The sequence below is a fragment of the Anguilla rostrata genome, chromosome 5, assembly GCF_018555375.3.
Source record: "Anguilla rostrata isolate EN2019 chromosome 5, ASM1855537v3, whole genome shotgun sequence".
Classification (NCBI taxonomy): Eukaryota; Metazoa; Chordata; class Actinopteri; order Anguilliformes; family Anguillidae; genus Anguilla; species Anguilla rostrata.
This window is the reverse complement of record NC_057937.1, coordinates 37,914,426-37,936,328: the sequence shown is the minus strand read 5'-3', so window position 1 is coordinate 37,936,328 and position 21,903 is coordinate 37,914,426. Positions and strand designations below refer to the sequence as shown.

General features: G+C 46.0%; 1 protein-coding gene across 4 annotated transcripts in view; it reads right to left on the bottom strand.

Moving 5' to 3' along the window:
• Window positions 1–466: 466 nt before the first annotated feature.
• Window positions 467–21,903, bottom strand: part of LOC135255223 (leucine-rich repeat-containing protein 49-like) — a 51,109-nt gene continuing 29,672 nt past the window's right edge. For all 4 annotated transcript variants that reach the window (XM_064336097.1, XM_064336096.1, XM_064336094.1 and 1 more), the window contains exons 12-18: window positions 16,384–16,547; window positions 16,070–16,156; window positions 9,228–9,462; window positions 8,660–8,845; window positions 8,240–8,349; window positions 1,901–2,054; window positions 467–1,346 (exon numbers count right to left, since the gene is read on the bottom strand). In XM_064336097.1, the coding sequence (XP_064192167.1) occupies window positions 1,131–1,346; window positions 1,901–2,054; window positions 8,240–8,349; window positions 8,660–8,845; window positions 9,228–9,462; window positions 16,070–16,156; window positions 16,384–16,547 (1,152 nt within the window). In that variant the 3' untranslated portion in view covers window positions 467–1,130. The remainder of the gene's footprint in view (window positions 1,347–1,900; window positions 2,055–8,239; window positions 8,350–8,659; window positions 8,846–9,227; window positions 9,463–16,069; window positions 16,157–16,383; window positions 16,548–21,903) is intronic.

Sequence of the window (21,903 nt, the reverse complement as noted above, 5' to 3'; positions counted from 1 at the left end):
CATTATCTTCTGGAGCCAGTGAAAGATTTCTCTGAGTTCAATGTAAAAAAGGCCTTTTGTTTAGAGGGTAAGCCTGAGGCAGTACCTCTTTATTGCTAGTCTATCCAGCGCAGGCATTTCCCCCCTCAATCCAGTTCTGTTGATCGTTGAAATTCATTAAAAGTTAATTGACCAGTAACTGAAGGTACAAGATAACGTCTGCCAACAGGTGCTCCCATAACCTCTAGCTGAGGTCAAAAGTTCATTGCGTTCCCTCGACTGAAGCTTGAGATTCACGAGCCATATGTGGAAACAGCGCCACCTCTCCATAGAAAGAGGAACAGCAGCAGAGTGTAGCAGCTGCTGAAATCAGGACAGTGAAGCAAGACAGTGTTTTGTGTTTCAGTGTTTCAGTGTGTCTCAGTGTTTTGCACTGCTTTGTGATGCCAAAACCCAAGAATCAGTTAATAAGACCAAAATGAGTCTGTATATTTAAACGGCATTTAATTTTAATTGAATTAATTTGTTAATTACTAAGGACTCAAACACTAAATAAAACACAAATACAGTGTTGGGAAACTAAAATGCATTGTGTTCCCATTTTGTCCTCTTCCAAAATATTCTTACTCTCTTCTTATATTCTAGCTGAGCCCATCTGTACTGGAAGAGTGTACACTGACAGCTTGAACAAAAATAAAAAAGATTAAAAAATAAAAAACTGAAGTGGAATCCAACACGGCAGGGAAAACGGGGCCTTCTGTTTTGGATTACATGAACGGAAGACGCATCATCAGAACCTTGCCATCAGTCAGGAGCGTAGCCTCATCCTCGCAAATCAGTTTGCTCGCAAGTGAACCGAAAAGAAAAGAGATTCCAAAGTGATGTTGGTATGAGCGTGTACATACATTCAAGAAGAAGCTCCTCATACTTATTAGTCTTTCGACCGTCATTTTGAAGACGGCCCCTTGGGAGGCGAGGATTCGGGTCCTTTGGGAAAAAAAGCAGCGTTGCAGTGGAAAACCATAAGAGCCGTTCAGCCGAGACTAGTCTGCGGGAGACAGTCTGCTTTGGGAGATCAAGGGGGTGGGGGTGGTTGGATTGCGTAGTTTGTGGGTGGGGGGTGTTTGGCGTAGTCCCTTCCCCCCCCTCGCTCACTTGCCACGAGCGTGCCTGTTCAGGCAGGCCTGGCGGTAGGCTGGACGGTCCCTCATCTCCAGCACGCAGTCCCTCACCATCTCCACGAACATGGAGGGCCACAGCTTGTGCAGCGACTCCCCCTTCACATTGGTGTCGGACGCCCGCTGCACCAGCCCCCGCAGGTACTGCTGGGTGACCTCTGCCCGCTCCGATGCCTCCACAGCGCCCTCCTGAGGCCGAGGAGGGAAAGAACATTAGCTTAAAGAGCGAAGCTCATGGGAAGGTTCAGCACATTGGACATAACATACCATATGGTGAGGTTTAGCAGCATATCCTGTGTTATCAGTTGGTCAGGGAGATAGCAGTACAAAACAGGCCATTGAATAGTTCACTGCATATCAGAATCTGCTACTGAGGGTACCGACATGCCACACAGCGCAGTCTAGGGATCTATTGGTGCCTATGTTGGGGCTTGAACTTTTGACAATTATGAAATTATTTCCCCAAACCTATGGCACTGATGTGTAATAATGTGTCCGTCACAGCCTTGGTGTTGTACAACGGTTCGTTTTGACTGCGTTATCGTCAAGGTTTGTAAAATCTATAACAATGCTCATAAAACCTAATTGTGTGTGTAGTTATCTCTCTGAATAAGAGCATCAGCAAAATAAATGTGAGGTAAATGTCCGGCAATCTGAGGGCAAGGACGCGGTTAAGGGGTTTTGACTCCACGGGTCGAATAAGCAGGGGCGTGAGGTGAGCGTGTGCGGTCGAGCGCGGTCACCTCGGGGCCCTCCGCGCCGGCGTCTCGGCTGGGGTAGTTGAAGAGCGCCCGGCTCAGCCCCTCCCCCAACAGCTTGCCGTTCTCACGCAGCTCCTCGGGACTCAAGCCGGCCCGGCGGCCGCGGCCGTCCAGGAGGAACTGCAGCTGACGCTTCCTGCCAAGAGACCGACAGGGACAGGGAGAAGAGAGAAATTGCAAGAGAGAGAGAGAAGTTTCATTTTAAAATATGAAACATAAACTGATATTTGACAATTATCATGAGTCTCCATGAATCTTTGAGTCTTATCATGAATCTATGATTGTACATATTTAATTTAAATAATTTGTACTTATATCATAATCATTTTAAAATGTGTGTACAATAAACTATATGTACAGGTTCATAATCATCCCACTATCCAACGACTGTGTCATGTGTAACCACTGATGTTACATCACGCCTTGGCAATCTAAGCATAGATGTTTGAGAGGGGGAATTAAATGGGGATAAAATAATAGAGAGAACAGAGAGAATGAGAAATGTGGAGACAAGAATGAGTGAAGCTGGGGGAAGGAGAGGGGCGGTGGGAACGACCGAAATGAGAAAAAATGAGCAGATTCAAAGATTCAACAAGTTAATCTCAAATGTCAATGGAATGGACATCACGCCAGATCTGGCACGTGCTGCAGTTAGAAGGCTGCTCCCAAACGAGTTTTTAATTTAAGAGAACACACCTTCCCTCACCCGTTTGAAATCCGTGGCTCGGGGCGCTGCTTGAACCGCGCGAGACGGTACGCCCTGGACCTGATCCGCACAAAAAAAGCTTCCTTTCTGGGGAGCGAGTGTCGAAAGGGAGGCATGCCCGCACCGCGCCTGCACGGTTACGCAGCCGCGAACAACACCGCCAACAACGACGACGAAACGTGTCAAGGCAAAGACGTCCAAATCCGACGTTGGGAAGGGAGGGAGACGCTTTTGGAAGGGCGCGACGCATCGTAATTTCCCCTGTCGACTCAGTGCCGCGCGCGTTCGGGAGCCCGTCAGACCTCCTCGGTCGGAAACCCGATCGCTTTCCGCGGTAATCGCCGCGATCTGTTTTTGCAACTCTGACGGGGGGGGGGGGGGGGGGGGGGGGGCCAGAAGCCGCCGGTGCCCACGCCGGTGTCTGTGGGAGGCAGACGGGGAGAGACCAGACAGACGGCGGACCCACGGGAGAGAGGGAGGCGAAGGGGCCGGGGATCAGCGGGGAGCGCGGCGTGGGCGTGGGAATCGCGGGCCGGACGTCCCCTCGCGAGACGGCGGTGAGACGGTGGGCAAACGTAGCCTAGCGACCGGCGAGGGGGCCAGGCCAGTGTCACGCGGTCGCAAACACTGAGACCGAGAAAAACAACAGATCGTATTACAGGGTCTTTTTAAAATTCTGCCTCCAACCTGAGAGGTGATCCTTTCTTCTGTTTGTTCAGCGTGGGCTGCGTTTCTGTCTCAGCAGCCACATTCGTACAGATGTAAATTGGACGAGAACATCATTGGCGGATGTTATCATTATAGTATGTCAAATGGCCCTGTCTTACCTATCATCATTAATCTCGTGACACACAGGAACTGCAGCAACATGCCCCGAATGCTGGTGCCAGAAAACTGGAATCATCATTTGAGCTTAGGCTCCGGGCTAAAATACCTGGCGGGATCAGTGTGTATAGCGTGTGCACGTGAGTGTGTGCGTGTGCGTGAGCATGTGTGTGTGAAGACGTAAGCGTGCCTCCTTGCCGGAGTGGCGTGTATGTGTGTGTATATTTGTGTACGTGCAAGCTTGTTTGTGCGTGTGTGTGTATGTGCGTGTGTGTGACGTTGGTCTGTGAATGTGTGTGGTGTGCGTGTTTGTGCGCGGGACACACGGAGGCTGGGCTGGCTTTGTTTGGAGGAGGACTGAGGGGAAACTGACTGCATCGGCAAACAGCGGATCTGTACACACAGCACAGCTGTGCAAACGCTTAACCTCCCCAGCAGCTACCCCAATATGGGCCAAACTGACACCGTAAGAATGGGCCAGAGAGGCCTCTGTCCTGGGTTTCATCTCACCACTTACCTGGGTTTGGGTAAAGTAGCACAAATAGAAATCACATCCTCACTAATGAGTAAACATGCACATAAAGACTATTAGCTACAACACCGCAGCACCCACCTACGCACGCACTCATCCACGCGCCCACACACAGACGTGAAATTAAATTCAAGGACTTTCAAGTGCTTATTCAAGCACTATTTCCCCATTTTCAATGACCTAGCACAAAACAAGTAACTGAAATGTTTGTTGGTTCTCTGAAAGCATAACATTATATAATAAGATATACAACAGTACATATATGAAAACAGTTCTAATAGCATACTTGTATCTAATAGTATTTTATTGGTATTCTTTCTTTTTTCTGTTGAAATTATGATGTCAAACTGTAATGAACAATTTGTTGGGAAACTGTCACACACAACATTCTTTGTAAAATGTCAGAGGATGAGTTTAGCTATTTCAAGCACTTTGTGAAAATGGGTCTGTTTTTCCAGGTATTCCAGTGTTTAAATTACTGGGCATCAATTTCAAGCACTTTGAGTACTTCAAGCACTTTGTAAGAACCCTGCACACCCACACACTCTATTATAGGTAAAATGTCAGTGGATTCCGCAAGGTTTGTTAATAAACAAATAATAAAAAGCATTCATACTGTACATGGCTTAATGGCTATTTCTGTTTGTGGATGAGGTCTTTTTACAGAAGACAGATGAGGTGTCATTTCATGTTTAAATTCTCTGTAGGACAAACTTGTAGACCTCATGTGTCTATGTGCCACAGTCTGCTAATAGTGCTCTCTGTCTTTAACACATAGGTCATTCAAACAATGTCAGCCTCAGGTACTGTTTATCTCTGCTGGGAAGTGTGGCTGTTCTCTCAACTGGTTTTCATAGCAGACTGAGATGTGCAGTGTTAAGGAGGAGTTAGATGCCTTTGTCGAACATTAACTCAAATATAATTTCTCTTTCAGACAATTGACCAGTTAAGACATCTAAAGCAGTGTGTCCAAACAGGGTCTGGTATCATGATCACCAGTTTCAAAGACACTTCGCCTCACAATATTCACATATGAAGCTCACTCTAAGTCCCAATGTAATAAAAGTCTCTTTGCAGCAGATATAAAAGGTTGAATTTGATGCAAAACCATAAGCCAGTGACATTATAGAGATAAATGGAATGTTCCAAAAGGGAAATATATTTAGCTAAAATGTTTAATTATGTGAGGAATGTTTGAAATGGCACACGGTTTCTATAAAATTAAAATGTGGGATACTGACTATTCGATATAGTGCGTTACATAGGTCAACTGCCAACTCAGTACACTAAAATCAGCTAACGTCCACATGACTCTCTATCTCTGTCTCTATCTCTGTCTCTCTCCACAAATATATTTGTTTTTAGATCTCACTGCAAAAGACAGGTTCATATATGCAGAGAAAATGCATGTCAGCCAGAATTCATCTCTGTATGGAGCAATCATGGTGAAGCGTGTCACGGCAAGACTTAAACCCGTAACCTCCAAATTCGTCGCGTGAACCCCGGTTTCAAACCTCGCCCTAAAAATGGTGAAATAAAAAAGGAATGTGCACAGACTTTCAAATCTCACTGCTTTGATAAAAAAAAAAAACGGGAAATCAGGAAAATGTGTTGAAAGAGAATTTTGGCAAGTCATCTCTCACACTGCAATTCAATCTTTTATCATGAGGTATCAGATCAAAGCATGCTGACATCCTCAGCACTCCTGAGTAGTAAGGTTGTGTTTTGTGTTCAAAACTCTTGCTTTTGCTAACACTGTAAACAGGCAGGTTTAATTTGATGTGCATTCAAAGCAGACCAGGGAACATGCCTTCTTGGCCAGGTCAGTGTTGTAAATGAGAATTTGTTCTCAATCACTTTTACCTGGTTAAATAAAGGTTACATAAAATTAAAATAAATCCTCCAACTCAATTACATTTCTGTTCTGACTATGAGGTGTGACAACTTAGCTTGGTAGCCCCTGCTGCAGCTGGCAACACTGAGTCATTGTGCTACCTTGTGCTGGGATGGGATGTGTAGACTGTCCTCAATAAAATCCACTAGATTCACAAAATTAGGCCCAAAAATATTGACAAGTAAGATATTCTAAACATCACAGACCTTGTCCTCCTGTTCTGTAACCTCAAAGTTAGTTCAGTGACTGTCTTACTCATGAGCAGATGACAGACTAGAATAAACCAGTTTAAGGACACATGCTCGGCACACAGTGTAAAAGGCAGGATGTTAATACGACAGATGTTCATACAAGCCGGTGTACGTCATCAGAGGTATGGTCTGCACAATCACCTCAAAATTTATTGACAACCTTGATTAAGATGAGCTGAAAAAGGATTTATAAAATAAACACTACAGGTAATGAGCTATATTTATATCATTTCATTCTGTCTTTTTAGAAAAGATAGGCGTCAAAATTATTGGCAGTACTTTTTAAATGCTGTACACTCCCCCTTCATAAAAATAACGCAACTGAGATTGGTGAATCAGGGGAAATATTTGAGCAGTGCTCCATACAGAATCTTGAAAGATCCTACAGACTGCTCTTGTGGATGGCCCTCCTCAATTAAAACCACAGGTTAAAGCCTGGAGATTGAGACTGCCATTGTGGCATAACTCTTTGATTTTCTTCCTGGAAGATCTTTTAGTGACGAGTTTAAACTACCAGTTGAGGGACAAAACCAAGTTTTTGGCCTTTTTCTCAAAGCAAGTTTGCTAGAGTGAAAGAGCACAGCTTGCCCATATTTTTTTCACATAAAATATGGCATACCCATGCTGTTTATTTTAAACTGGAAAGAGGCAGAAACTCCACTGGGCAGTACTAGTCTAACAGCCAAACATTTCTTCCAGGTCCCATTCCAATATGCCTTGAGATATTTTAGTAATCCTGAAGAGGATAAGCAAACCTGGAAAGATTAGAGACCTGCCATTTTCTCCCGTTTTTGCAAATGCAAAGCAGTCTCGGGACTGCTGACAGCTGAGAGCAAGTGCTGGCATGAATGAGGTTCGTGCAGCACACATACCTGGATACATACATTGACAAGCCCATATGCAAGCAGCATAGTGTATATGCACACTCGCACATGCACCCATGCATGTACACACACACGCATGCACGTGCGAACACACACACCGGCACAGACACATGCATGTGCACACACACACACACTCACACACACAGTCGTTGCCTTGGCTAGCACAGAAAGTTGCCAGACACAACAGGCAATATTCATCAAGTTCTCACAGACTTGATTTCAGTCTACCAGTTTAGACATACACAGATCTGAATTATTTCAACTACAGTGCCATCAAACTAAATCGATACTCTATAAAAGTTACATGACACTCAGTGGAGGATCTGAGGACCACACAAAGTCCATCGCAGATAGAAAGCATCGGTTTCCCACTAGTCAAAATGATTTACCCCACATTTCACAAACTACACTAAGGTATACAATCACTTCTCACATGATAAAGTTAATGGCCAGAAAGGCCTGGATAAAGTCAAAAAAGAGCGTGCAGTTTTACTGGTCAAATATAAACATCTCTGCAGTGGCATGGGCCTAAAAGTTTGCAAAAAAAAACCTTCTGTAATAGAACTCAGAATGTTGAAACTGCACTTGTTTATACTGTGCAGTTGCAACATTATAAAAAAATAATTATGTGTACGTAATGACAATGATAACGAAAATTAAATACCAAGCACTCTTTCCAAAGCAATGTTGAAAATACAATCCTCTTTCCCACACAAAACAATGAAATATTAAGAAAAAAGAAACAGAGGAAGTTCGCGTGAGGATAAACAAGGCTTGCAGAAAAACCATGTTTCAATGCCTCCCGAACTTTACGTTCGTCCGTGACAGATTTGGAACCTTTGGATGCAAAAACAGCCGTTATGGATGGGGTGTGACCTGGGCGATGGCGCGTTTCTGCCTCCCGCGGTCGCGTCGGGTGACCCGGGCAGTGATATATCAGCAGCGGTGTTGGCTGAGGAGAGGAATGCGTGACAGAGCCAGGTACCACCCTGCCCCGAGGCAGTGCCGTTCAGCTCGCCGGCTCCAGAGTGCCAGCTTCCATCCACCACACCGGCACACAGACCTGTCTGTAAAAAACCCTTTCTTTACTGCTCGCTTTCCAGGCCAAACCGGGCTCTCTGATTGGGTGCCAGGTGCTTAATTAGTTTGTGGGTGAAAGGAGCCTTGTGACTGGGGGGTGGGGAGGCGGGGCGGGGGGTGGGGGTTAAAAGGGGTTCGAGCTGGGTTACCGAGATTCTTCTAGGAGCAGCAGCAGGCGGCTGTGCGGGGTTTCCGCGGTGGCGATGTGGCCCAGGGTTCCGAAAAGCCTCTCGGCGGCGATGACGTCGTCCGTGGTCACCTGCGGAACGGATGTGCAGGCGTGTCATGGAGGAGCATAAGGCAAAGATGCCATTACAGGGCAGTGAGCAGTGATTCTATTGTGCAGTGGGGTAGCCGACCCAGGTCCTGGAAAGCTCTGGGGTCTGCCAGTTTTCATTGTTACGCAAAACGTATTAGTTCAATAAAAGCAAATGATTTCAGAACTGACCTCACCCAGTTTCTTTGGCTTCAGGCTACTCAGAACAGAAACCAACACACCCTGTGACAATCCAGGACCATGATTTGATGTTGTGACACAGGTGGGGCCGAGCAGCCACGGTATACCCTACCTCCTGACCGTTGATCTTCTGCAGGTTTAAGTGGTTGAGCCGGTAGATGACGAAGGGCCTCCACAGCGCCAGGTTGACCGCTGGGTTCCCTTCGGGATGGATGGTCAGCTGGTCCAGACGCCTCACCTGGGCCAGCGCCGCTAACTGCGGCAGCCGACTGATGTTGGCCTCCAGGAAGACCAGATGCTGTCAGAACAGGAAGGGGCAGTCCTAGATGAGCCTTAAGGAGCCACAGCGCTAATGTGTCACCGGACACATGCTTTTATGGTGTTACAACAGAAGTGTCTGAGCAGGAAGCCAAAAGTAACACCATAATCACAGAAGGGAAGAACCAGAAGAGCATACTTTAAAGGCTGAGCTGGAAAAAATTCTGAAAGACCTTGCAGGCATGTACTTAGACAGCCATCTGACTTGACATTTGCATTTGACATAAACAGGTAACCGTTCCATGCCTAAGAATTTAATAGGTCATCGTTTTTTTCTGGGAACTTCAAAGTTTTACTTTGAAATTCATGCCATATTGGTGTTAAGCTGAGGAACGTCAGAGGCAAAAGCGACGTGGTCTCACCGATAAGTTGGGGAACTTCACCCGAATGCGTGGCAGTGTTGGCACTATGCCGTCGAAGGGGATGTAGCGGAACGTGATGGCGGTGACGGCTCCCGCCGTCTGCACGCCCCAGCCTCGCTCCAGAGCCTCCAGCGCCCCCGGTCCAAACAGGCGGAGAGTGTCCCCATCCAGCTCAGCCAGGTGACTGTCAGATAAGGACAGGCTCTGAGCGCTGGCGCCCCCTGCCTCGGAGGACCTGTAAATGGCACCAAACCAGCAACTGTGAGGCACTGCGGCAAGCTGCTGTCTCTCTGAAGCATCCCAAACTCCTTAATTCAACTGTGATTTTTTTTTTTAAATATAATTTTAGAACTCATCCTTATCTTACGCATGACTACATAAGGGAAGTGCAGGGAAAAACTGTTCTTTTTAAATGGACGCTCCCTGGTAATCGAGAGCAGTACGTGCAGCACTTTTCCTCCAACGCTATCTATTTGCCATCCATTCTCTTGACAACACTGGAAGTGTCCTCCCATGATAAGAGAGTCGTGAGACTAGCAGGGCTGGCTGGGAGTCAGAAGTGCCTGCCAAGATTCGGGCTCTCCTGTCCGGGAGACAGCCGACCCTGCACCTATGCGCTCGTACAGGGAATATGCTACAGCTCTTCCCAGAAAATGCACTGGTTCAAATACCAAGGCGCTAAGCAACGTAGGACTTACAAACAAGAGGCCAAAGATTAACATTTTCCTTAAATCCTGACTGAGTGATGCACTGCCAGAGTCTTAGAACTAAAAACAACAATACGATAATTTGTCAGACTGTGGGTACGGTGTGCCTCGCTCAAAGAGGACTGGAGCCAAAGCCACCTAGACAAAGACATCATTGTGCTGCACGACAAATCTGATCCACTCGCTGGGACATCCCATTCAGATGACTAAGAGGAGAGCGCCCATTTTTTATTCCCGCTGGACCCTTCCATTCATTTAAGAACATTAAGACCAGACATGTCCCAAAGTAACACGGGTAGAGGAACGGAGGGAGACGGAAATCAAATGCCAGTGAGTCAGAACAGCACTGTAAACCGGGGGTGTCACTGTTCACCTTCGGAACAGTCAGAGCTTTGTGTTGAGCAGGTCTTGGACAAGCCTATAAGAGCTAAGAGAGTCAAGTAAAGGTATGCCAAGAAAAAGACAGGTAAAAGTCTGGCACTTAGCCATAGAGACGCATGAATTCAATACATTATAAAGTTAACTCATTAATGTCTGAAGTGCTGTACGTACCTAAATCCTGTTTGAATTTAAGGGCCTTTTACAGGGCATCAAAAAAGATGTTTTGGCATGCATTGTCCAGCAGGCATCAGATAACTGAAGCGATATCTGCAAATTCTGCATAAAGTTCCTGAGTTTGCACAACCACTGACATCGAACAACAGTATCCATAGCAACAGCATATGAAATTCATATTACTTACAAAATTAACATGAGTATCTGTATTAAATAACACTGGCCCTGTGATTTCTTGTCATTTTAACATTAACACTGAACCTAGTCAGCCAAATAAACTTCATACTTTAGTTTACTGTTTAATCTTTTCCATTTTGTTGTTGTATATGTTAACATGGTTTTTTTCTCTTCATTTTGTAATAAATATAAGTTCTTTGGAGTTTTCAGTAGGATTGTTCAAATGGATAATGCTATTAAGTCACAGCTCATTGAGTTCTAACAGAAGACAGCATGACCAGTTATTTATCTGGAGCAGAAAATCTGGACTTTAGAAACTGCCTCACGGATTATATTTAAGCGTTAAAGTTTATGTTTATTGTTACAGTATATTAAGCTTTTACTTCCTAGAATAATCCTTGAGGTGAAGCCTGCCACAGACAAACAACCTGATAATTCAGTCTTGGGTTTTTGTTAGGACTACATAGTACGACATGATCAATCAGAAAACAAAATTATCCTTTAGATCAATTCTAAGAATTCATGTTGATTACAAATTGATTCTATGGAAAAAAGGACTATTCGCAACAAAAAAGAGATAAAATATCACAAAACACTGAACTGAGAGGTGTGGAATCTGGCTGACTACATTCAGTCTAAATGTTACAACAACAAGACCCATCCCAGAGCCAGTGTCATGCACTGCTTCCATCCAACACCAGCAGAGAGTCTTGGAATCCCTCCTGTTAGGTTAAGGAGTAGGGCGCTGGCTGTTGCACGTGGAGGCAGGATGGGGTGCCAGAACACAGGTACTGGCACAAGGAGGAGACCTCGGTACTTGGCCGTATCCAGCCAAAGAGAGACACTGTGGCGTCACTCGCTGACAGACGGCTCTAATGTGAAGACTAAACCACACCCCTCAGACCCGGAATGGGGGCGGGGGGGGGGGGTTGTGTGATGGGGGGGGGGCTGCAAAAGAACTACCTCACCCACCCTCCTGTTGTAGGTCTGCTGCAGGCAGAGCCCAGATAAGCACAGAATCACCGATGACCTGGATGCCTGACGCTAGCTAATTCTTCTGTGTGCACCATCTTGTTCCCCGTAATCTTATTTGAGAAGCTGCCAGGTACATTTACCTCAGGCTCCCCGGGTACCCCTCTGAAATACGTACAATTATCAGAGACGTTCCCAGATTCTGTCTAACAGAAGAATTACTGGTGATACAAAAAAAAAAAACAAAACAAAAAAAAACATGTGGATCCTAACTACGTGGATTAAACATGTTCAACCTTTCCAGATTTATTGGGCTCAGGAAAAACAAAGCCTACTTCCATTCATCCTAGCTGGGCCTTGAATCAAATATTTCGTATTTTCAGAATGAGAGCAGGCCTTCTGCATGTGAGGCTGGACCTACAAATATGCAAGAAGCTCCTCAGCTTGAAAGAGATTAAGGGAAATACTGGGGTGACTACAGCACAAAATGCACCACAGGCCACACACATTCCACATCGAAATCAGACTGCAGTAGAGCAGTACAGCCGGTGCAGATGGACTACAGGCCCCCAACCAACCAGAGGAGCCTCCATTCAGCAATGAGGCGTGGTCGACTGAAACCCTCTGAGAAACGATGTGCCCATTACATGTTGCCCTGTAGGACTGCCGGTCCGCACGCACGGTCAGGATTCGGTCCAAATGACAGGACATGATTCTTCACTATACACTAATGTCTTAACTAGATGCACCACTCAGGAGCCCAAAGTGCTTGTTATGCATAGAAATCTCTCATAGCAAATGCTATAGTTTTGACACAGGGACCAGGAGATCTCCTTGGTTTCCTTGTTCAAAATTCTGTCTCATACAATGCATATGCCTAAATGTCTTCCCTCATTTTGATAATATTCTACATTTTCACACCCTTGTTCTGCATGGATGCCTGAGATATCTGCATGGAAAGGCATTAACCGAATACATAAATGGCACTAAAATTCCTCCCATCTCTGCACACTTTCAGAGCATTGAGTATCTGTGTCATAACTCTTCCTCCCACGTCTCAGGATTCACTGAACACATCTTTGCATGCTCACAAACTCGGACGAATACGCACAGGAGGACTGCGTTTCCTGGCTAACCGTCACACATGTGCCACGGATTCCTGCAAAGAGCTTTGTTTTGTTCATAGACCGCTCTCGAGCGACCTCCCCACCCAGCTGTATTCAAAGGCAGACCCTGAGGGAAGGCTGCTGGGGCAGCAGCTACATGTTCTCCAGGGGTCTATAAGTGCTTCCTCCCAGGAGACCAGCCCCTGGACCATCTGCTTTGTTGTGTCTACAGTCAGGAACAGCCTTCAGGAGATCTCTGTGCCTTTTCCTGTACCCAAACATACACACTCCTCCACATACACACATACACAAACACGTTCTCTCTTACACGCACACACACAAACACACACTCACACATGCAGGCTGGAATTCAATCAACACTGTTCCTAATAACGCTGTTCCTAATGAATTTTAATAAATAAAAGCAAGTATCATTATTTTTTCCATCACAAACACGGTTTGGAAAATTGAGAAATCACAAAAACTAAACTGGCACACTAAAAGAAATGCTTAAATTCACTTGCAAGTCAAAGCTAAGGAAAAATGTTGATTGAATGCAGGCCACGCACACATATGCACGCAAAAACACACGTGCAAACGTATGCACATGCTGCACATACATGCTCGAATGCACGCATAGAATCCTGCATTGCTTCATCTCCTCAATCAATCACTGTGTTGTTAACTCACTCACTTCTAAATCCCCAAAGAGGTGAGATCATTTGCCTTTTCTTTATCTGTTGAATTACAGCATCAGCTGAACAGAGGATGGAAAGTTGTGATCACGCTGGATGCGTATCTATGAAACAGATTCAATTCTGAAAGCTGAAACACATCAGCCTGAAGTCAGCCAAAGTTCATACCTTTTAGCATAGCATAAGTTCAGCATTCTGAATGACTCTGTATCTCACTGTTCTCAATAAGGTGTGCGTCTCAGATTCCAAGCTTTCCTTTGTTCCAGCTCTGAATAATTCGAAAATTCTAGCCCTTTTTGGCCAGAGTCTGGTTTTTCAAAATTGCTTCTCATTGTTCATTGTAATACTCTACCTGCTTTCAATAATAACGATGCACTGTTTCAAGTAGAAAATGTCTAACGTCTACACAAGCCAGTCATGCAAACAGTTTCACACAGGTTTTAATGTGTTGTTGTGTCTCATTTTTAATTCTGTTTTAAGTTCAAGAGTGCACCTGAGTGCAGGAATAGGGTGTGTCACTGTGCCGCGTTGTTTACAGTTTTAGCACGATACGCTATCATTACCACCTGGAAGTCAAATCAAAGTGTTGAAATTCAAGGGTTGCTCCTCTCCAATATTTTATTTATTCATTTTTTTTTTTTTTACAACATTTATGAGCCTCTCAAGTACCTTTCTTTTTTTCAGTGTTATTCAAAGCTGATCTTGGCAGAAGCGAAAAAGCCAACAGATTACAGTGGCTGTCGCGTTGCAGGTATGATGAAAGGGAGGAGAGAGAGAAAGAAAGAGAGAGAGAGAGAAAGAGAAAGAGAGAGAGGAAGAACGAGTGAGGGAGGCCTGAGGGTCACACTCGTTTACCGAGCCCTGCGAGGACGGGGGCGATGCGGGGCCTCCTTACTTGACAAAAAGCCTGTCCTGTTACGCAGGGCCCAGACAGGACGGGAGCTGGCCCGAGAGTGAATTTAGGAAGCCACAAATCTATCACCGTGAGGCGGTTCCCATCTGTCACAATGGCAAGGGGGGCTTTCGTGCGGCAGAACTGTCCTCGGTGTCTTCTTTTCAGCGCTGACACACTTTCTAAATTCCTTTCCCCGATGTTAGCCCGCTGACTCCTGTCGTGTCGTCGGAGAGACTGAAGCCGGGAGCAGAAAGGATCAAAGAGCGTTCTCGCTCAGGACGTGTCAGAAGAGACCCGGTATTCTCAGGGTCTGTACTGAAATACGAGGCAGGGCGGCAATGCCCAGAGCGTGCAGGGACTGACAGGAAACGAGGAAGCAACCACGACGGACCCGCTTTTATATGCTGGTTTGAAGCTTTCTAGCACAGTCAGAGACAAATGTCCCACTGTAGCAATTAAGCAGAATCTGCTCGACCCACCATTTTGTTTGGGAGCTAAGAAGAAAAACCGCCTTTGTGGAACTAATAACGGCAGCACAAGAGCCAGCCACCAAGTCCCTTGCTACTTAGCCTCTCCTAAATTATCCGCCCCCGCCCCCTCCCACCAACACGTTGCCAGTGGGAACGCTTCCAAAACCTTCCGGCCTTGAGAGCGGCTCTCGGAAAGGCGTCGTTTCGGGAAGCGAGAGTCGCTGCGGAAGGCGATAACGCGAAGCAGCCAAGGGATCGCTACGAAAAACAAATATCAAACGGCACAAGCCTTTGGCCACAAAAGCGAACGATATAACGTCCCGGAGGCAATTTTCTGTAAGCCGGTGGAATTAAGCGAGCCTAACCGAAAACAGACATCCCAGCGCGAGCGCGACGGGTCTCCGTGCAGAGAGGGAATGCTAACGGTGGAGCTGTGATGTATGGACCAGGGTTTGGGAGAATGAGACTAACCCTTCCCACGGGAAGAGCTGCGCGATGGTGCTGAGAGACACTCGATCGATGGGCCTGTCCATAGGATGTACAAGCCCCAGCACAGCTCGCAGTATCAGCGAGGGAAATAAGCACCGAATATGAAATAAAAATCCTTTGAAATAAACATTATTTGCTTTGAAAAAAGAAAAAAACACAATTGCAAAGAAATAGTAAAAAGGACAGACATAAGTGCAGTATACAATGAAGGGAAAAGAGTAAATACCATCATGTCCTTTAATAAATACTGGATAATAGCATAATCCACTTTATTGCAAACAATGCAGCTGGTCCTATATCTATCCCCCTGACTGTAATTACTCCAGTTACATGTCATATACAAAACAAAAAACAGTATTGAGCACATGCAAGTATTTAACCGGTAACAGTTGATGATTATATGAGATTAGAAAGGTACTATTATGTATTTATCACTTCTGTACAAGGAGCACATGGTGTGTAGTGTTTGTGTGTGTGTGCGTGTGTGTGTATATGTGTGTCCCAGTGAACAAAAGCCAGAATCTAGACACCTAGAGGGGTGGAAATCTAGGTTAAGAGATGCTCTGACAAAAACAGACTACATTAACCCCAATATAGGTCAAGTTTTACCCGGATATAGACTGGCTATGCCCTAGCCGGGTTGAACACTTTCACTTTTCAACCAAATGCAGCCGGTTTTTCATCTGAAGGCCTGTGCAGTGTTTCCCTGCTTTTTTTCTCAAAAATGTTCACTGGGGTGTGCAAATAGAGGGTACAGTATGTGGGGTCTACTGTACCGAGGGCTGCCAGGTCGGCTGGCTGAGCGTGTTTTCCCTTCACTGCCCCCTGCTGGTCTCTCTGGGGTTCCCACTGGACTCACCCGCCTAAGAAAAGGAAGATCACATAGCAACCCGCTTCTAATCCCACTACTCACACTCCCCCTGCCAGCCCAACACTTACACCCACATTACTCACACTCACTCTCCCATTACTCACAATCCCATTAATCGCACACATTACTTACACTCATATTACTCACACTCACACTCACATTACACCCACACTCACATTATTCTTGCACACAACGAGCCCTTTTTTCCCACCCCTGTACCTGAGCTCTTCGGGGGAGAGGGGCTGAGGGAGCCCATTGGCCTGGGCGGGGCTGTGTTCAGGGCTGACCTCCTCCTTGGTGCCGTTCTGCGCTGGTGGCTCCAGGCAGGCCTTCAGGCCCTCCCACTGCTGCGCCGCGTTCCGGATGGCCTGCCGACGCTTCTCCTGCAGACCGACACGGAGGACAGCGGCAGCGCCAGGTCAGGCGCCACTCTAACACAGGACGCAAGCCACGCTCACAGTCTTCAGCCAACATGAACCGACAGAGAAGACAGGGCATACTTAGGAGTCATTCATTCATTCATTCATTCATTCATCCACTAAGTCACTAACTCACTCACAGTGCTGCATAAGCACAAGAATGCTAATGCCACTCAGATGTACTCATCTGTGCAGCTTCAGGCTTTAAGAGCAACACACAGCAGTTTAGTTTTTGGTTGACCAGAAAATAAAGTGCCGTGAGAAGTGTTTGCCCCCTTCCTGATTTCCTCTATTATTGCATATTTGTCACAATGAATGGTTTCAGGTCTTTAAACAAAATGTAATATTAGATCAAGGGAACCAGAGTAAACACAAAACATTTTTTAATTACTATTTCATTTATTTAATGAAAAAAGTTTTCAAACACCCATATCACCCATGTGAAAAAGTAATTTCCCCCTTAGTTAGTCAATCAACCAATTAAACACAATTGCAACTGTTTGCAACCAGCCCTGTTGAACCTAAACCTCACTAATATTGAACCTTACCATCAGAGTGAAGTAGTCACCACAAAGTTACAACAAGCACACTAAGCCACAATCAAAGGAAATTCTGGAAGAGATGAGTTGTTAAAATATATCAGCCTGGAGAGAGTTACAAGGTTATTTCTAAGGCTCAGGAACTCCACCAAACCACAGTGAGAGCCATTATCTCCTAAGGGAGAACACTTGAAACGGTGGTGAATCTATCAAGGAGTGGCTAGCCTGCCAAAATTTATCCAAGCATGCAGCGACAACTCATTCAAGAATCACAAAAGAACCCAGAGGAACATCCAAAGAACTGCAGGCCTCTCTAGCCTCATCTAAGGTCAGTGTTCATGACTCCACAATAAGAAAGAGACTGAGCAGAAAATGGGATTCATGGGAGAGTAACAAGGTGGAAATCACTGCTAACCAAAGGAAACATCAATGCTTGTCTCACAGTTGTAACCTGGATGCACCTGGATGATCCCCAAGCCAATTGTATTAGTGTTCTATGGACAGAGTCAAAAGTGGAGTTTTTTGGACAACAGGAGTCCAGTTATGTCTGGAGTAAAACAAATACGGTATTTTACAGTAAGAACATCATACCAACAGTCAAACAGGGTGGTGGGATGCGTTGCTGCCTCGGGACCTGGACAACTTGATATTATTGAAGGAACCATGAATTCGACTCTCTACCAGACAAGGAGAATGTCTGGTCATGAGTCCATAACCTGAAGCTGAAACGTAATTGGGTTATGCAGCAAGACAATGATCCAAAACACAAAAGCAAGTCCAAATCTGAATGGCAAAAAAGAAACAAAATTAAAGTTTTGGAGTGGCCTAGTCAAAGTCCTGACTTGAACCCAATAGAGATGCTGTGGTAGGACCTGAAACGAGCAGCTCATGCTCAAAAACAAACCAATTTGTCTGAATTAAAGCAGTTAAGCAAAAAAGACTGGGCTAAAATTCCTCCACAGGGAGGTTAAAGACTGATATGAAATAATAGGAAGCATTTGGTTGCAGTTATTGCTGCTAAAGGTACAACCAGTTATTGAGTTTTCATTAAAAAAATGAAATAATCTTTTTTTGTGTTTACTCAGGTTCCCTCTGTCGAATATTACATTTTATGAAAAGATCTGAAAACAGTGTTTTAAAAACAGTGAGAACAAATATGCAATAATATAGGAAATCAGGAAGGGGGCAAATACTTTTTCACTGCACTGTGCATTTTCCCCCCACAAGCAACACAGGTCAACCGCAAACAATTCCAAGCAGTGGGACTGAGCAACTTAGATCCGAAACACAGAACAGGCTGCCTAGCCGGCCGGTATTAAGGATGGCCATTACAATAAAATGTGAATTTTAATGTCTTCAGGGGCTGAGGGCTGAGGGGAGGGTGTATGAACAAGATTTAGACCATAAATCACAACGATGTGATTGGGTTTTGACGTGATGTTTGATGACACCTATTTTTCTACATACTGTATATAACATTCCTAATTGTAAAACTGCTCTGGCGCCCTCTGCTGTTGTAGAGTTTGCTTCCTGTTGCATAGGCAGGACATTTTGTTTGTACGGTATGCTTTCCAGGAACATATGAACCATCTAAAGCACCCGTGCGTTGGCTCATTGAGGGAAGCCGGACCAGCGCATGGGATGCCACTGATCTCGGAAAGTAGCACTGCTGTTCTCTGTGAACACAAATACTGCTTCTCGCTAACACTGTAATACCGTACGCTAAACCCTGCGTAATATTTACTTGTTAAGGCTGACAGTTAGCCGGACACATCCAAGAAACAGTATGACTAGCTCGACACCTGTAGGCTGACTGCAGCTCAACTGCTGTTGGGGTTTGATGGAGAAGTTCTGTGCCGCCCGCATTGTGATGTGAAACTGAAGACTTCCCAATGGTGCGGTGTGTGCTCGTTCTTGCACAGCAGACACAATCTCCATCACAGGGATTAGTTCAAATGATATTTCACTATACTCTGGCATGCAATCCCTGCCTGTTTGGTTCAAAAGCGTTCCCAGTCACACCCACAGACAGAGAGAAAACGAGGAGACCATCTTGTGTTGCTGAGAAAACCACTCACTTCAGAGAGGTACATTTAAGCACAAAAAAATGATATTATTGTACTTCAAAGGTAAAAACAAGCTTGGTCACTGGGAGCTGGTTCTATAGCTTACTAAGGCCTGGAAACGATGCACTTGGCGAAGAGACCGCAGATCTCTTGCGAGTGTCTTTTTCTCAGTTTCTTAGTTTTCCAGAGGGAAATGGGACCTGTTTTCAGCTTTCGTCCTTTATTTTGGAGTTGTTTGCCATGACAATCATGTAAACGAAGGGGCTTTTTTTCTTGTTAAAGGGTAAGAACAAAACGCAGCAACTCTGATGTAAACATCAGCAGGGTGCAGCAACAGCAGCCAGCAGACTATCTCAGCTCCTTACAGCACAGTGTGGACACACACAGCCCAACAGGCACAGTCTCTTTATGAAGCACAGTGTGGACAGGCACAGCCAAACAGGCATAGTCTCTTTATGAAGCACAGTGTGGACAGGCACAGCCCAATTGGCACAGTCTCTTTGAAGCACGATATAGAAAGGCACAGTCCAACGGGCAGTCTCTTTCTAAAACACAGTCTGGACAGGTACAGCCCAACAGGCACAGTCTCTTTATAAAGCACACCCAACCAGCTCACGGGGGTAAATATACCCGCCCAACATCGGGCAATTATCTCCTCCCTCGAGCCCCGACTCGGCCGCGCACGTCCATTTCGACTTGGGCGGGAGCGACGTTTCCCCCCTTCTCCCCCCCACCTGCTAGCGAATTGCGCAGGTACGGTTGTCATCCAGACGGAGGAATGCATCACTCCCACACACAGGAGAACCGGCGCGGAGCGGCAGCCTGGGTGCTTTATTGGATACAGTAATGGTATCGCGTGACGTTCCGCCGGGCCTCGTATTTCTCATACCCTCAGCAGGGATCGGCTGGATTGGGTTACAGAAAAGCACGAACGCCCACCATCTTCTCTCCGAGCGGAGGGCTTCGCCGTTCAGCGCTCCCATGCGACGGTGCGCAAGTGAATGCACGCCCACGCACACAAACACACACACGCATGTGAACACACAGGCACTCACAAATTCACTCACACAGATATGCGCACACATTAGATCACACAGACACAGACATATGCACATGCACACACATACATGTACACACATGCATGTATTCATCTTTTCACTCCACCGCATAGCACAAGAGAATTAGTACGTATATATGCACACACACACATGCGCAGACAGAAACTCACACAGAAAGACACACACACACACACAATCCACATGTATTCATGCTGAATAACAAGAGGCAGCAGGACTGTTTTTTGATCTAGAATCTAGTCATCAACCCCAGGAATGAATAAACCTGATTTACCAAAGAACACCGTCTTAGCACTAGCTTCAGAGCAGAATTGAGGAATGGACACTGAACCTGCCCATTATTTCCACAATATGACTGCCCCAAAATGAATGGGGCAAACATGCAGTCAGTCCTGTTCAAAGCCACTCATAACAATGTGCAACTGGTATGTAATTCTCCAGCTTGCCCTTGCAATCAAAAGGCTCTTTGTGGCTTCAAATTGGGGGAGAAAGTTGAAAATGAACTTTCGTTAGAAAACAGAACCCAAACCAGAAGGTCCCTCCTTAGCCACCATTTCTCGGCAACGGATGATGAACGAGAAGGAAACGGTCTATGACAGCGAGGCAGCCGAATCGCGGGGCTTGAAGGTGAAGCAGGAATGCAGTGAAAATCACAGAGCTCGTTTCCCCAGAGAGAACAGCTGGGGAAACCATAGAGACCGAGGTGGCGGGGGGGGGGGGGGTGTCCGTGGAGGAGGGAGCAGGCGAGAGGCACGCATCAGGGCCCCTCCCACCTTGTCCGATTGCTTTCACGCTGGACCGGGGAGTGCGAAGGCCTAATTGATAAAGCGGGCTTAAAAGGCTCCCAGAGTTCACAGGGGCAAACCAATGAAACGGCCAATGAAAACGTCTGCATAAATCTGTCTGAGAGGGAGGCTGACTTGGCATGCGCGGGGTGTCTCCAATTAAACATGTCCCCATGGGGGTTCCTACTCAAACACTCACAAATGAGGATTTTCTCCAGAAAGCGCACAAGGAGTTTCGAACACCAATTAGACCCATAAATTAAATTTTTAAAACGCAAGGTAAACCAACTTAAATCCGTGTCGTTTCGAGGGTTCAGAAAGAGGCTGAAACACTCACTCTTCATCTTCGCTTCCTGGTCTTTATTACTCTGTTTCCCTCTTAATCTCAACATGTGGAGCCTGTTAAAGAGAGAGGCAGGGCCAAGCCGCGCAGCATTTCAAAGCCCTGCGCTGGAAGCCTTCTACCGCATGTCGCTACAATGCTACCGCTGACCACCGTAAAAACAGACTCGCTACACACCCAACAGACGTAGCCTGGTCACGATGCTGAACGCGACAACGAACAAACCGCAAGACATCCTGGGCAGGGAGACTATGCAGCTGTGTATCTCTAGAGCACCTGAGGCCCTCACATGGCACGCTATACATGTAACGCAAAACACCTTAATCCCATATTCCACGCTGTGTCAAGCTGTGTCCACACTGACAGTACTTCCAGCTCACGGTGCGAGGTTGCGAAACAACAGCGATGTCCGAACCGTCTTATGCAGGATGGAGGGAAGCTGCATATGCTTACTGAGATTCCATGAACGATGGCAAAATGGTGCGGTGCTGGAAAAGGGCCCAGTACAGCA